This window comes from Plectropomus leopardus, chromosome 1, assembly GCF_026936395.1.
Source record: "Plectropomus leopardus strain MGB_pleo_1.0 chromosome 1, ASM2693639v1, whole genome shotgun sequence".
NCBI classification, from domain to species: Eukaryota; Metazoa; Chordata; class Actinopteri; order Perciformes; family Serranidae; genus Plectropomus; species Plectropomus leopardus.
In genome coordinates, this window is record NC_142176.1 from 10503042 (window position 1) to 10520446 (window position 17405).

At 36.2% G+C, this 17405-nt stretch overlaps 2 protein-coding genes across 4 annotated transcripts in view; one reads left to right on the top strand and one right to left on the bottom strand.

Annotated features, from left to right (window-relative positions):
- Positions 1-5305, bottom strand: part of chrna7a (cholinergic receptor, nicotinic, alpha 7a (neuronal)) — a 44544-nt gene extending 39239 nt beyond the window's left edge. Inside the window, exon 1 of one of the 3 annotated variants that reach the window (XM_042491473.2) lies at positions 5167-5305. The gene's annotated coding sequence lies outside the window, so the exon portion shown is untranslated. Of the gene's footprint in view, positions 1-1385; positions 1535-5166 lie in introns of those variants that run through there. The other 2 variants (XM_088075108.1, XM_088075110.1) reach the window with 2 other exon arrangements.
- cln6a (CLN6 transmembrane ER protein a) lies at positions 448-17064 on the top strand. Its single transcript, XM_042491484.2, has 7 exons — positions 448-984; positions 2838-2958; positions 3067-3165; positions 5218-5406; positions 9575-9630; positions 11915-12037; positions 14143-17064. The coding sequence occupies exons 1-7, from the start codon at positions 932-934 to the stop codon at positions 14411-14413; spliced, it is 912 nt and encodes a 303-aa protein (XP_042347418.1). The 5' UTR covers positions 448-931; the 3' UTR covers positions 14414-17064.
- The last annotated feature ends 341 nt before the right edge of the window (positions 17065-17405 follow it).

Here is a 17405-nt window from a genome sequence, read left to right on the forward strand (position 1 = left end):
AGAAACTCCTTTGACGTCAAACTATGTAGCAGGATTTAGAGGCTTTTTTAAAATTAAATTATTTTCTAAACTATGACTAATATATCTACCATGTGCCTTATACAAGTATTTTTACTTGAGTTAACCTTCTTTAGGACCAGTACTACAAAACTTTAGGCAAGTAGTAAGCTAAATATTGTTTTAAATCAATGTGTTTTTGTAATGGACCATTGGTTGTTTATCAGAGGCGGGGGTAACTGTAGGAAAATGCATGACCCTTCCACCATTTCTATGGAGGAATTTTGCAAAATTTTAAAGACGTGGAATGATTTTGATCAAATATCTTTATTTCAAGATTAGATATGATTAAGTGTCCATTGCATTTGATGTGTTTAAAGGTTGTCAACATTTAAAAATACAAAAGAAATTCTTTTGCTTTTACTGTTTGTTGTTATTAGAAATGTAGTAGCCTAATACTGGCAAATGACAAAGAAACAGAAAGACATGCCTTTAAGCCTGACAGCAGGTTTTGGAGTTCAGGAGGAACTTAAAAATAAGAAAAAAATATAACTTTACAAAGTTTTTTGTCCCTCCCTTGTGCCTAAATTCAAATCTCCCTCTTCCTTTGGTTATAAAAAAAGTATTTGACATTCCTCCCCCGTATTGCACCACCCCCTCTCCTCTCATAAATAACAAACAGTCCCTAATCTGAGTTGAAGCGGGCACTTTGCCTTCAAAACATTACTCAGGGTTCACTGTGCCCTCATTAGTCTCCTGCAGCCTGATTGGTGGATGAGGCGGGAACAAGGCGGCAAGCAGGAAGTGAAGATTTTGACAGAACGATGTTTACAGCAGTTTAATAACATTAAACTTGACATCTTTTGAACCACGGGACTGTCAGGGAGTACCGTTAACGTTAGCAAGACCGACGGTAGCTAACGCGGAACCGAAAATGCAGTCTGTGCGAAAACGAAGAGGCAACGATTTAAACACAACAGAAACTAGGTTTGTATTTACACACACCAGGCTAACGTTTCTGTGAGTGAAAGACAGCGGAGTCCGTTTAGAAATTAGAGACACATGCTAGTTTTTTTTTAAAGAAATTAACTCCTAAAGAGTTAACCGTAACAGCTCGGTATCCGTATACAGAAACGGACGCGTCACGGCGGAATACGAAGTAAACGGTTGGACGCGCAAGCGAAAGCGAACAGACGCGGAATGGCTGTTGATGGGCCCAAATAACGTGAAAACCGGCTTAAATTACTAATAATTCAACTTTCAGGGTAGCGTTAACGTATGTGATGTGAAATCTTATAGCTGTTTGTTGTTTAAAGACAGGGACTGACTGCAGAAACACTCGGTTTTTAGATATAAATAGATGCCATGTTGTTGGGGTTTAAAATTACCTTCCTCTGGTCTGCAGTCAGTCTGTCGCTGCCGGTCCTGCTATCACATGACCGAACCGGTGTTGTGTTTGAGTCTGCTTCCTCGACGATCTGTGCCCCCTCACCGAAACCTCCGTCTAAGGGACTGTACTTTATTTATCAGGTGAGGGGGTGACTCAGTGTGGAAAAAAAAAAAATATATATATATATATATATATATATATATATATAAAATTTTGATCCTTCCCAAAGCTATAAATGTGTTTTCCTTATCACTCACCTCCCTCCACCATATTGTGGTAAATTGTCAATTGTTTTGCACCAAAACACCAAGTCACATTCCTTGTATATGTAAATATACTTGCCAATAAAGCCTGATTTTGATGTAGGTAGTATTGGAGGCAAAGCAACAGGCAAAGAACACAGGCATTAGTTATCACCAAAACTATATATATATACTATATAAATAAATAAAGACATCAATAAATAAATATATGCAGGAAATAAATATGACTATGAAATGAATCCATAAAAATAGAATCTGTTGGTTTTTTGTCCTATTTATTTATGGATTTATTTCATAGCTATTATTTCTGATTATTTTTTTCCCAAAAGACAGAAAACATACCTACTACATTACATTTAATTTCTGCCAATATATCTCCCTAAATCTTACACACTGAACCTTTATGGCTGAGGATAGCAGTTGGTCTTTACAAAAAAAACCCCATCAAATACCAAAAAAACTAATACAGTACTGCAAAGATTAGTTAGTAGGCATCCTTTCACAAAAGTCACATTCAGGGGTGAAGGACCCATTCTGCCACACTCATCCTTTTTTTGACCCAGTACATAACGTACTGTGCTGAACTATTGCATAGTCACTGTGTTCAGCTTGCAGCAGCATATTGCACAGCTGCACGCAATGCACCATAAGTTGAATAGGTCAGCAAATACACAGACGCTGGTGCCCACTGACTATGGTGATCATCTGACTGTGATTTCAGAGTGCAAAAAAACCCCCCAAAACAAAACACTGTTGTTATATTGTCAAACATACAGTGATTTAACCAATAACGCAAAAGGTATTCATGCACTACATTATGCATAATTCCCTTTCCCTCTTTTATGTATTTACCATACTCCTCCAAAATACTCTTAAATGCAAATGCTTAAAAAAAGGTTTTTGATCTTCATTAGATATGTACACACCATCTTTGGCTATTAACTATTCCAAAGCAAGTGCTTTGTTGTCTTCTGTATAGAGTATGTTGCCTAACACAAGCAGTGATGAAGTAGTTGAGTGAAAATCAAAGGCAATTATTTACTGCAGTAGTAAACACCATTGTAAACCTTACTTTATTAGAATATTCCCACCATGTCTATTAAATGCTTAACCTCTGTTACGCCCTTTGCTTTTGTAATGTTGCTTTATTCCAATGACTGATGGTTGCTGTAAATGTGTGTCGACAGCACTCCTGGTTGTTTGAAGGAAAATGTGTCACAGCAGAAAAGGCATCACTTCCACTCTGACCTGTGGTTCTGTCTGACGCTGCAGAACTGGATACTGGACTTTGGAAGGCCTATTGCAATGGTAAGGATCCGTGCATTTAACACTTATCTCATGCAGTTTTAAAGAGTGCAAAAAATGATGAAATCAATGGGTAGACACCAAATAATTTCTTGGTATCGTATGTATTAGATCATCCTCCCTCTGGAGTGGTTTCCCCTGAACAAACCCAGTGCTGGAGATTATTTCCACATGGCCTACAATGTCATAACACCATTCCTGCTGCTCAAGGTAAGTGTAACAACGTGCTTTGAGACTAATGCGAAGAATATTCAGTATGAGACAGTAAAGCTACCCTTAAAGTATATCCCCCAAAAACATCTTAATGTAATTTAAAGGGACAGTTCACCTAAAAATCTTTGTCCTCTTACTTGTAGTGCTATTTGCCATTCAGATTGTTTTGGTGCTATAGCTCACTTAGCACCACTGAGCTAGCTAATGTTATAACTCAGGTGAGGACGTCATTAATGTTTACATCTCTCACTGTCATGAGCACAGGCCTCTCGTTCATGAGTAGACGCACGCCTCCTTCTGAAAGGTGATTTAGTTGTCAAGTTTTGTTTAGTAGAAATAAAATAGTTCCCACGTGAAACTGCTCACAACAACGTCTGTGGATTATCTTGAGTAACCAGGTCATGATTTCTGGTAAGAGACATTGCTGTTGATTTTTAAGTGTATTTTCTTAGCCAAGTGCCATCTAGTTCCATTGTTTTTGATTTAAGTCAGACATCTGTTCAGCTGATATTTCCAACACTTTGTAACTCACACCAAGACTATCTAGACAGATAAACAGTACTGCAGTTAAGAGGAAAAAATATGTATTTTTTATTTTGCGTAAACTGTCCCTTTAATTTATTTTTTTTCCTCCTCTATATCAGATTAAGCCCAAACATAACTAAACACATACTTTCCTAAATAGAAACGAAAATAGCCTTTATATCATAAAAGCAGGCCCATCATGGTAACTATGTCCACTAACCCATCAACAGACAGGTATTATTGACGACAAGAGCATAAAAACATTTTTCATACCAGTAGAATCACTTTGCTCTCCATGATTTTCATAAGAGCAAGATAGAAAATATGTGCAGCACGATCACTTGCTTTAAGACACGTCTGCACGCATGCAGCAGTAAGCTAGTTAACCCACAGAGCCAATTACGAATGACATTTACTGCTGCAAATAATTATTCTGAAAATCTTAAATTCCTGATAGGTTTCCTGACAGTGATTGGTTCACTGTTGCCTTTGCACCCTTATTCCATCACTGCAGGGAAACATGATATGACTTTGTAAACATGAGGTATTTCACACTCCTTGTATGTAACCTGCTGAGGCTTTTATATATATTTTGAATTATACTGAATATATGGTCTCACAGAGTTTATTGAGGATAAAACATGTTTCTATTCGAGCCTTTTTATTGACACCAGGCCAATCTGTGTTGTCGTTCTGTTGTTGTGCCTGCAGAAACCTCTTCTTACTTTTAGTTTGTATATCTTATTATCCATTCCTCATTTTCCCAAAAATAGTTAATCAATGTTGAGACAGAACAGAAACAAATGTCAGTGATGCATTTCATTCTTGGACCACTCAGGGTGTCTGCATGTCCTTTAAAAGTCTTAAAATGTCTTAATTGGGGATAAATATTTTTGATTCTGGGATGAACTGTCCCTTAAAGAGATGGAGGTCACAACTGCAAATATGTTATTAAACAAACAAAAACAAAACAAAACACGTACTTACTGTGTATTACATTAAAACTTCAAATAAAAGCCTAGTCATCTCTTGTTTTTTTTAATCTTTCTTGATTATTCTGTCTAATTAATTATTTTTTATTTATAAATATATATATATATTTTTTTGGGCTATTTTTCTGGTAATTTTCACAGATTTTCTGCTAACTTCTGGGTCATTTCTTCTTTTGTTGCTCATTACCTTCTTCCCATGTTCTTGAAAAAAAAAGAGCCAATTTGCCCATGTTTCAAAGGGTTAAGTAAATAATTTGATTGTGTTTCTAATCTTTGCTGAGCAACAGGTTTTTGTGAAGTTTGTGAATTAAAAGCCTGTCCCATGTAGACGTCTGTCCCAAATATAAGCCTTTTGAGTTCAACGATTTAATCAAAGAATCGCCCAGGCTTAATGAAATAATTGAAGTTTTATGGTATGCACATCTGCAGTTGACATTAATTCCTAAAAAACAAAACAATTAAGTCGTAATGGATAACTTACCTTACAGATGACGTCATATGTGCTAAGTGTGTGTGCTGCTGGTCCTTTCAGCTGATCGAGCGCAGTCCCAGAGCGCTGCCTCGCTCAGCGGTCTACCTCTGTATCATCACTTTTGTCATGGGAGCCAGCATCCACCTGGTGGGGGACTCCATCAACCACCGGCTCATCCTGAGCGGCTACCAGCTCCACCTGTCAGTCAGAGAGAACCCCATCATCAGAGACCTCAAACCTGCCTCACTGGTGAGTGCCTGTATTATTTAAGTAAAGTGGGGCACAGCAGGGGAAAACTGTCAAAATGTTGCCACATTTCCTTTCAAATATCTGGCCATTGTTGGCTACTGGTTGATAAAACTGGCCCTGTATGAATTATTCAGAATCTATTAATATGTTTTGTCACCTGTCATAATGTCAAACAACGTCACTGTTTGTTTTGCTTGCCACGACTCTCCAGAGATGGTTCAGGGATTTTTTTCTTCTTGACGCAAAACACATCTGTATCATCTCACATGTTTGATCCACTCTGTCACTGCTATCGCATCGTCATCCTGACAAAACGCAGGGCATCAAACCTCTGAAAATGATGTGTGTTTGTCAACATGTTATAATAGGTGGATGTATGGCATATCTGGAGCAGATAGAAAGAGGCAGGACTATTACAGACAGTATATAAGTTAACTGTGTTTTTCATGCTTCAATTTGCTCACATTTCAAAGGGTTAAGCTGTTAAGGTTTTGAAAAATGTATGTATTTTCTTCATAACATAAAACGTGAACTTCATATAGAACAATAAAGTCCCAACACCTAAAAAAAACCACATTAAGGTACTTATAATACAACAGAGGTAAGGCATAGTCTGCTGTTGTACCTGTTGACAGGGTACTAAAATCACATCTTAGTGGAAAAAAATAATAGTGGATAATCTGACATTTAATGAGATCAAAGCCTCTCGAAAGTAAAACAAATAAGATAAATTAACAGTAGTTCACTTTAAAGGCTTTGGCAAAATCCTGTCTTTCATTTAATGAATGAGTCCCAAATCTTCTGTCAAAGTTTATTTGTATAGCACTTTTCTTACAAGAATAATGTAGCACAAAGTTCTTTACATACAAACAGATAAATGAAAAAAAAAAAATTCATGAGCCCACCAGTGAAGACAGTATTATCAGCATAGTTAAAAAAAAAGATGCAAAAAAGGGATTAGTAGATGTAGAGGACTTTTTTTCTTCGTTAAAGCTAAGAAAAAATGTCCAGTGAACTATATTTATGATTATTATAACTATGTATTTTTTAATTATTTTAAAGAATTATTAGAATTATTATTATTTTTTTCCAGGTAATTTCCCACTTTGTATTTTTTGTTGTTTTACTTTCTCATTTTTCTTTTGTCTTTTTTTGTTTTTGTTTTTGGGTGTTGTTTTGGGCTGAATTTCTTGTACTTGTCTTGTACTGATCTTTTGCTTCAAGATAACAGAAAAACAACAACCTTCTTACTTGTATTGTTAATTTACAGTTTACTGGGAAGCATCCAAAAATACACAGTTTAGGATAAAGTGAAAGCTCCTCTTTTGCAGTGGATAAAATGATTTCCCTCTAGTACTCTTGTCTGGTTGGGTATTCCCAAAGGCAATTAAACAAGCTGCCCTGATGTGAACCACATTTGATACAAAAATCCAAAATCAATTAAGTCAAGCTCTGAAGTTTTAGGTCCAGTTGCTTTCACTCAACCGCCTCCTGCAGAGCATCAAACATTCGTGACTGTTTATGTGTAAAAAGGCGAACAGGTTAATTGGAGGAATCAGGCTGGAAAATATAACACATGTATAGACGTACTGCAATAACATGATTACTGCGCTATTTTTAATACAAGGACGCACAGCCACAACAAACAATCTTTTCATCCCACCACATTGGTAACGCTTTCTCAGCGTATATATATATATATATATATATATATATATATATATATATATATATATATATATATATATACACACACATATTTGCTCAGCCCATCTTCTCTTTCTTTACAGCTGCAGACATGCATGCATTTAAACACATTTACATGAATGACTTCAATAACTCCTCATAGCATAGTGAAATAACTGGTTTGCATATTAACAACAGTAAGAATGCCACCATGCCGAATCATTTCTTTGTGTTTGTTGTTGCTTGTTGTTGCTTTGTTGTGTTTTGTCCTGTCTTGTTTGGTCTAGTCTAAATTTCTGTCTCCATCTGCCCCCAGATATAAGTTGCCTATCAGTAACCTGTTTTTGTTATTGTTTTTGTACTGCCCTTTTGCACTCACTCAGAAAAAATAAATAAATAGATAAATTAAAAAAATCAAATCAAATCAAAACCTCATTTCCCCCTAACTCCCTACTTTTCCTTGGATCAATTTTGCCATATTTTGTGTAACTTTTTAAGTGGATGGATGAATAAGAACCCTGTTAAGGGATGTGATGTTGAAGCTGGGAGATTGCTTTGTTTTGTTTTTGTTGAGTGCATTTTGACTGACAGCTCGGTAAGGGTGCCAGAATTATTATTATTATTTTTTTTTTTTTACCGTGTGCATGGCTGAATTGAATCGTGCTGTGAAAGCAGACTTATTTACAGGTATTTTAGTTTCAGGTCAGTATTTACTGATTTCCTATATTAGTGATACAAGGACACACAGCCACAACAAATAATCTTTTGATTCCACCACACTGCCGATGCTTTCCCTGCCCCGTGTCTCTTATGTAACTGCTCACATAACATTATGGAAGTGCATGCAAACCCACTGACATCATCACATCAGGTCGGGGACTAATGAGCATCCTGTTGTGCCTATTTTGAAATTAATACATGTATTTATTGTGCACATTTTAGATACCTTAATCACTTATAATACAACTCTCTGATTTCATCACATCAAACTGGAAGTGAAGGTAAACACACCAGAAGTGATGTTTTACTGTCAAACACCAGAGCTGCCATCTGTGAGTACACTGAGCTCAAATAAAATTCTCAGAAGTTATAACATAGTACTTCTACTTAATTTAAGTTGTGTGAGTTCAAACCAACTGCACATCTGTTTGGATATCTGTTTTTGAGAACACTTATATATAAAGATGGAGCGCTTAAAAAAGTCTGAAACGCCACTGTGTGCCCTCATAATACTTTGAGATCTCAAATGCACTGATGTATGTGGAAAAAATATGAGCAATGTATCTTTTTTAAAGTTATTAAAAAGCAAATCAAGAGGCTTCTACTGGTGAAAGTAGTTCTTCGCAGGGATTAAAAACTACATCAAAAAGCTGCAAGAAGAGGCCCTGAGGGGCATTGATTTTGTGTTGGAATGAACTGATTAGTGCTTTTACCTCTTAATGAAGATTTACCTCAAAAGAAGCAATAAAGACGTTTTAGATATTTTATTTTAGATTATTTATGTCATATTCATACTTGAACCACTAAGATTCCCCTTGTGCCACATATGGAAGCATAAACATTGGTTAGATTTCTTATTTATTCAGTGTTTTTCAGTTGTTCTAGTTTGCCACCTACAGACTGTTAATGTGATCATAGCCATAATAAAGTGTCAATGGTACTGTAGCAGTAGGTGGCACTGTTGCACAAGATATAGTGGAGGACGTTAGTGCTCTCCACTAATGCAGACTAATATTCATATAGTATATACAACTATACACTGACCACCCACCCACACCAACAAGCCACCTTGTCTGGGGGCTGTTTTGGATGGATGGGTGCTCAACGTTACAAACATTAAGAATTTAAACCGAAATTAAATTGAGTGAGAGGGGGGGGGGGGGAGGAGGAGGGGAGGAGAGGAGAGGTAGGAGGAAGAATGGAAGCTCTCTTTGGTGAAATGTCTTTCCTTATAGATATATATATATATATATATATATATATATATATATATATATATATACACACATATAATTTTATATATATTTATTTATTTATTACTACCATTTTGCATGCATATATTTATAAAATATATTTAGTTTAATCTCTATATCTTTGATATATATACTTTCCCTGTCTGCCATCCCAGTTACTTCCAACGCACGCACGCACGCCAAACGCACACGCGCGCACACACACACACACACACACACACACACACACACACACACACACACACACACACACACACACACACACACAGCAAAATTGCCTTTCAATACCCTCAAAACACAACACAGTGTACCAGTTTGTTTTTGCTTGGTTGATTAACTGGTCTCGTGCTCTCCTGCCCTGTCCAATTTTGTCCCACACATATGGTCAACCCTGTCATGTCTCTCAACTGTCTTGTGTTGCATCACACAATAAAAAATAAAAGAACATAACTGCTATTGTTGTATCATTTTCCAGTAATATTGCATTTCTGTCTGTCCTTCCTTCACAGATTGACTCCTTTGAGCTGCTGTATTATTATGATGAACAGCTGGGGCACTTAATGTGGTATGTACTTGTCATAATTATTGTTTTGCATTGTTGAGAAATCAGTGGAAATTAGCAGAAAACAAGATCAAATGCTTTGCTATGAATTAAATTAAACTCTTTCTATAATGAAATTTGACTGATGATTTCCAATTCAATCTTTATTTAGTCTCGAAGGATCATTGAGAGCAAGCTGTCGTTTACAGTGACGCTGAGAAAAATAAATCACACAAAAATAAAGGTGCACAACAAGACGAGTAATGAAAGAATCTAACCAATTAAAACAATAAAGTTAAAATGAATTAATTAGAATTTTAAAATTAGATTAGAAATTTAAGACAATTGCAGACTGAGACACACGATCAGAAATCTGAAATGACCTGCAGACACGAGTAAACGTGTTTTTAGTGGACTGTAAGATGTTTCATGGGGGCAGAGACGCTCATGGAAGACGGGAAACAACAGGATGAAACATGTTGGCTTTTTTATGATCGAGCCACTATGACAAAGTTTTTAAATAACGTTTTTCACGTTTTTATACTTTTGGAGTGCCTGGATTGGGTGTGGTTTGAAAGTTGCACCTCTGGACTGAACACAGAATGATACGGCAAAACAGACTGCCATAACATCCAGGAACAAGATACAAAGTAAAATGATTTTCTTTTCACCATCTCACTCTTTGGTGTTCTCAGAAGTCTCAGATGATACAGCGCAGTGATATAAAAATCAAATTCTGATGAAATGAATTGAGAGTGTGGAGTGTTTAAGACACATACCGCATGAACACATTGTTCCTGGTTTGATAGTTGAATGCGTCATTTGTTGCATGTCCTTCTCTCCCCGCTCAGCTCCTCAACTATCGAGTATTCACCAAGAGAAAAAACACCCCAGAGATAATCATTTAAAATCATTTACAGGGACATTTTATGCCTTAATTGATTATCAACAGTGGGGTCAATTATCAATAAGTGGAGTGAGACATGAAACACACAACAAAGATGAACCTCGGATGTTGTGGTTCAATGTTGGCGCCTTACCACTTAACCACCAGCACACTCCGAATATTCTTTTATTTTTTTTGTATACATATAAACTGGTGTTTTTCTTTGCTTAACTGTGACCAAGGTAGTTCTTGATATTTTACACTAAACGGGCTGGCTCTAAAGGATGCTGGTATGAAAGCAGCGACGCTTTCAGGCCTCGGCCCTGCAAGGACAAAGTTTCGAGTCACATTTCACTGAGCAGATTGGTTCACTGAATACATTTTGGTGAATAACACAGCAAGTGATGTAAATAATTGAAACAGAACTCATCTCGCCTTGTTGCAGTGTTTCAGCTACACAGTGTAAGAAGAGAGCTTCTCTGCAGTTTCTGCAGCTGTGGATAGATGCGAAGCCTCGTCACCTCTGACGAGTTCATTATTCATCATCTGCACTGTTCTTGTTAGATCTTTGGCAGATAAATGTGGTATGAAAACAATAATGCTGAACAACTGATAAACTACAGATCTAAGTTTATATCTTAAACTTTAATTTTAACTTTTAATCTAAACTTAAGCAATTACAACTTTTTTTTTTTTTTTACAAAAACAGATAAAATGCTAAAACATAGGCCTACTGCTTATTTTTATTAAAAAAAAGTCCTACAATCCTGAAAATCATGATGGCCAAACAACCCACTGTGAAGCTTTAGTGACCTCTTGTGGGGGTCGGGATCCCGAGGTTGGGAACCAAAGCTGTTTACATGCTGTTTTATTTGTCATTTAATTTAAAGTCTGTCTTTAATCCATGGTTGAGTTTAGGAATTTAGCAAAATATTTTTGCATTTGTTCACTAATTGACAAATAATTTCAGCTCTTGTTGCTTTATTTTATTTTGCAATAAAACTGATAATAATAACATTTGGTATGGACACTGTTTCTATGGTTACCTGCAGTTTGAGGTAGTGAATGTGAGCAGTGGTTTTGGGAATCTGTGCCTGAGGTGTCTGGACATGATAATTTTAGATAAAAACCTGCCAGCTATGACCATGGGACAATATTTATCAATTATTCTCATATATGTTTCATTAAAAAATATTTATATATTTCAATACAACCCTTATTTCACCAAAATATTTTATGGCGCCGAGTTAAATAATCCTTAAAGGTGAGGAGAAATAGCTCTTTTTCTCGGTCAAACCTGAACGTTTTAAATGTTTCTGACTGTGCTGCCCTGCCAGGTTTGCGTCACCCCTTAACGAAAAAATAGTTAAGTCTAACTGGGATCAGGTCACTGAACAGTTTGTGCCTCTGTTTTTATTCTAGGTACATTCCTTTCTTCATCATCTTGTTCATCTATTTCACTGGCTGCTTCACCAAGGCCAAAGAACAGAAGCGGATCCCCGTCCCTGGTTGGCTGTTGCTGGGGCCCAGCGCCCTCTACTATTGGTCAGTCGCTTTTTCACGTCTTTTAAAACCTCCTGCACATGATGTTCATGAGAACACGCTTTTGTTAAAGGATACTTTTATGGTAGCCCGAATGGTATGAAACTATAAATGAACTCTGCTTTTATAAATCCACATTTTAGAGATGCTTTCTATGTCAAGTATATAAAAGTGCTTTGTACTTTCTGGGAGGATTTCAATTTAGTTTCATATTTCAAAAATAGCAGATGGAGGTCGATATGCAAAGCAACAGTCACGGCACTTTGTGAGATGAAGAACAGAGTGAATGAAGGATATTTTTGGAATGTCTAGACACAGCAGCAGCAATCTCTCTAGACAAAGAATCTCCATTTGTCAGATTAATTAAAATTACAAAGAGCATTCTGTAATTTGTGCAAAAAGTTTTGGTTGTTAATGTTATAACACAAAAGAAAGTTTAAGAAAATCAATTCAATTTATCATGTTTGCTCACTGCAATGATGTTAGTGTTTTGGAACTTCTATTTTATATTCATACTGAATAGCAGCAAATGGCTTTTGCAAGGATGAAAACAAGCTGTTATTTCAGTCTTAAATTTGTGCAGAAATCAATGCCATTGCTGTTTGGAAAAGCGGTTGTTTTTCATTTTAAATATAGCTACTGAAAGAAATATATAGATATATAGATAGATAGATAGATTATAGATAGATAGATAGAAAGAGTGTGTTCCAAAATATCAGTGAAATCATCCATTAATATTGGCTCTAGATAACTGAAACAGATTACTCATTACTCATTTTCTGGAGTATAGATTCAGCGTAGGTTTACATATGGACAATGGGGACATGTCCACCAGTGTTTTGGGAAGACAGAGTTGTCCTTACCAATTGTCGAGCAAACTTGTCCACATTTTCCTCATTCTAATGTTTCTGTGCACAAAAAGATGGGAAAATCACATCTAGTATTGATTCAGTCGGGGGCAGTGCAGTTTTGAAGGTTCATAAAGTTTTGAATATTTGCAGAAATCTTTCTGAAACACGAGAGCTACTCGAGTCCAGGAGTTTATGAATTAATTAAAAGGAATTCATCATTGACTTGCGCATTTAAAGAGGTTATTTCTGAAACAAAAGACACAAAGTAGGTTGGGAAAGTAAACTATTCATATGTGTGTTGACTCAGCAGGAATAACATAAAGTAAGAAAAGTTAATCTGCAGGAGACAAAAACTATTTAGTGGCAATGCAGAACGCCTGACAGCATTATGTTCTATTATAGCCCATATTTATATTTTGTGTTTCACCAGTAACTTCACCAGTATGCAGGAAATTAAGAGTGACAATCAAAATTTAATGGGGGAGGAGCCACCAGACCCCCTGCTAATATGTAACGTTGAAATTACACCTACACCTGAGACACCAGTATCAGCTGTGCATTGTTTTTATTTTATTTTTCATGTTTACTACACCCATTCTGCAGTTCTCTCATACCAATCAAAAAAAAAGAAAACTTGTTGTCATGTTAAAGCCTTGTTATAATTATCTTTTAATAATGTTTTAAATGTTTACGCCCTCAATGTCAGTTTCCCCTTTGCTATAGAATATTTCTATTTTTAAATTAGTGTATAAAAGTCAGAAATTACAGTATCATGCCAACACCACTTCATTGTCGAGCAGATGTTTCCTAAAATGGCCTGTGCACTCTCAGTGTTCTCTTCATGTCGGCCCCTAAGGTTCGCACAGAACTTGGCAAAAAAGCTTTTAAATTTGCCACGTCTCCTTACAGAAGGGCCTGAAACTGTCTGCGCTGATTACGACGGGAGAATTTAAGTCACTTAGAAAGAAAATAGCACTCTTTGTCGTGACTGTTACTCTAATGTTCACTGAAATTGATAATTGCGCATATTAATGTATTTGAGTGTTTCGTATTGCATTTTAAATGGAGGTTGTGCTCGCTCTTTGTAATTTGTGATATTTGTCTGCTTGTATTCATTATTGTAACAGTGTTTTAAGCTGCCTTCTTGGTGAGGTCACTCAAAAAAGATATATAACAACAAACATCTGTATTGTGTAATTATTGCAAAAGTTTTAATCGTAATTAAATTTCATGACATTTTTTTCTCTCTCTTAACAGGTACTTGGTCACTGAAGGACAAATCACTGAACTTTTCCTCCTCACTTTCCTCGCCATGGTTGTCATGGTGATCTATCAACAGCGTAAAGGCCTCAGCCCGGACAGTAACGGCCTCTTCCTGTTCTGTAGTTTCAGTGTTACTGTGCTGCTGGTGGCACTGTGGGTGGGCTATCTGTGGAACGACCCAGTGCTGCGCAAAAAGTACCCCGGACTCATGTATGTGCCGGAGCCGTGGTCTTACTACACGTTACACATCAAGAACAGCCACTGAGTGACATCCGTCCTGCTCTGTGCACCTCTGTGTTTGGAGTGGAGGCTTTGAAATCACAGAAAGCCGATGTTTCTGTGACCTGACTGACGCAAATCCTTTCTCTCTTCAGCAGGTTTTCTGTGACAGAGGCCTCAGTAATATTCCACAATTACCCCAAATATGACAGTAATCTGAATTTGACACAGGTCACGTTAACCGGAGTTCCTACAGTTTAAGGCAAGTTGGATTTAAGGCTTTTTTAAAGCCACTTGGAGGTCACTTCAAGACCAATTTTCTAATAACCAAAACCTAACAATTTTATTTCCACTGCTTAGATTCCCATTAAGATGAGTTTAAGAAAAGAAACGTATTATATTATTTAACCAAAAAAAAAAGTAAAAGATTTTACCAGTTATTTTGAGATTTTAAAATGCAACGTTAGAGAGAAAGATTAAGTAAATCTGACTCCCCTTGTCTGAGCATTTTTAAGACCTTTGTAAGATCCGTGGGAATTCTGGTGTTAACAGGATAATCTTTTGGATTTCCCTCATTAATTTTGTAATAATTATTTACCTTTATTGGCCCTAATGGCAACTATCAGTTTTGTTTAGTTGAAGGCGTAAAACTATTAACCTGCTAAAGGCAAAAGTGAGCTGCTGTCCTCTTTTTAGCCCCAACTCATGTTACTCAGAAACCAAAATAATACAAACCTGCCACAGGTTTGCTGTAACACAGTTAGTTTGTAATAAATATAAAAATAACAAAACAGGAACAACAAATTTGTAAGGAATTAGTAAAAAAGTTACAAGAACATGAAAATTAGCACACAATTAAAAGATATAAGAATTAAATACAACAATAATAATAAAAAAACACAAAAATGTCTGTGAAAAAGTGCTTAAAATGTAAATTTTACTAACTTTAAATGTATAATCATAATTAAATAATTTTTTTTTTATATTTTTTTTCCTTTAATCCTTTAATCTTCTTTCATTCTCTCTATTTTTTAAAACAAATTTTCAGTAAATTCCTTGTCAGCTTCCCTAATCCTTTGCAATTTATGGGACAGCTCTTACTAAGTTGCTCACCGCCTTTTTAGTTGTCTTTTCAAAAGAAATCAAACCAATTTTCTCAAGTATCAAAGGTTTTAATGTTTGTGAAAGGCGGCCAGAAGTAACATGAGAAACTGATGTCCATACAGGTTTCAAAGGGTTAAAGACAATATCTTTCTCTTTAATATCCCTGTAATTTTCTGTTGATGTTAATTACAGGGCCTCAAGAAGCGGTATATACGCAGGAGCCACTCAGGGGCCCTTTAAGATTTCAGTCCTTAATTGTGATTTGATGTGGCACAATGTTAAACAACTGTGTAATTGATAAAGTTACCACAGTAACCCCCGCTCAGATTTGAGGCAGTTTTGCTACTTATGGTCACTCAAAGACTTCAGTAATCCCGTAAACACACAGAGCAGAGTCGACTGTTTCACCGTTTGACAGTGAATACAGTCGACCATCTTCCTCGACAAAACTAACTTTTATGAACAAACTCCAGGTGAATACATGTGAGGTACATTAACTGAAAAATCAAAGAAAAAACATCTTACCTTGCTGAAGCTCGTCAGAGAGTCCAGTCATGAGGGCTGAATGCTGGGAGGTTAATCTTTAACATCTCGGAGGAAAAAACGTGTCAGGTTGTCAGTTACGGCCTCTGTACGCAGTTCACACTGTGATGTCTTAAGAGGTCAGAAATGTTTCTCTGGGATTCATGAAGGCAGAAAAAAATTGTTTTCAAACTTGAATTCAGTGTTTTCAGTCTTCTTACAACAGGCCAGCTTAATTGTTGTGGACGAAAGGTGAACAAAACAAAAACAGGTATTTAAAATCGAAACTAATTCACTTTTTTCTGGATAAAAACTAAAGCTTCATTCCTCTCTGTGCACCTCTCACTGTTCCCCTCTCAGCTCCCTCACAGAGGCAATCAGCTGATAAGTCTCAGCTGGACACTAATGCGTGCTCTGACTGCCATGCTCACTTACTCTGGGTCTTGTAGTCTTTTACTGGGTGCTGTGATCTTTTGTAGTCCTTGTTGGAGGAAACTTGTCTCTCCTCAACCTCTCATGACGTCACATTATACAATATACACTATTTCTAAAACAGTTAGTTCTGACCAAAAGATAGCATACACTTCACAGCAGTACCAAATAATTTGTGTCTTCAAAACAAAAACAGACAAATATAATAATATAAAGCCAAAAGATTAATAAAATAAAAGACAGGGTTAAATCTGATGGTGGCGGTCTGCACTGTTACCATTCGTAAACAACTGGATCTGCTTGCTGATCCATAAAAACATGTTGAAGGATTTAAAACCTGTATACTGGATGGAGGACTGTTTCAAAGATAAAACGATAAAAAGATCAAGGAAGCAAGAGTGGATTACTTTTGCGATACAAATGAAAACTTTTTTTTTGAATGAAAACAGCATTCAAATGATAAATTGTTACTTTGCTGAATTTTTCTTAACATGATGAGTTTTTTTCTTTTTGTAAGATTGTTACTGTTACTATTGTTTTCCTCAAGATCACTTTGTTACTGGTAAAATAGTTATGTTTCTGGTTTCTCACTGCTTAGATTTTACATTCATTTTGTCTTGAATAAAATATTGAACTAGAGGGGATTATGTGTTTGGTCATCTAGCGTACCAACAGACCAATCAGCCAAATGTATTATGTACAACATTTAAAAAAAAAAAAAAAAATGTTTTATTGACTGTTTTTTACCATCGTTGACTGCTGACTCCTCACTTCACTTAACTGCTGAGTCATGAACACTAAAAGATATTTCCAACAAACATCTTAGTTAAAAACAACAAGCTCTTTGTCCATTAAAGGAACATTTCAGTCTTCGCCATGGCTCGAAACTGACATCCATTAGAAAGTTTGGTGTATTTTTTGGTGCAGATTAATTTCATTCCCAGTATGTTATGATCTGCTAAAGTTAGGCACAAAACAAG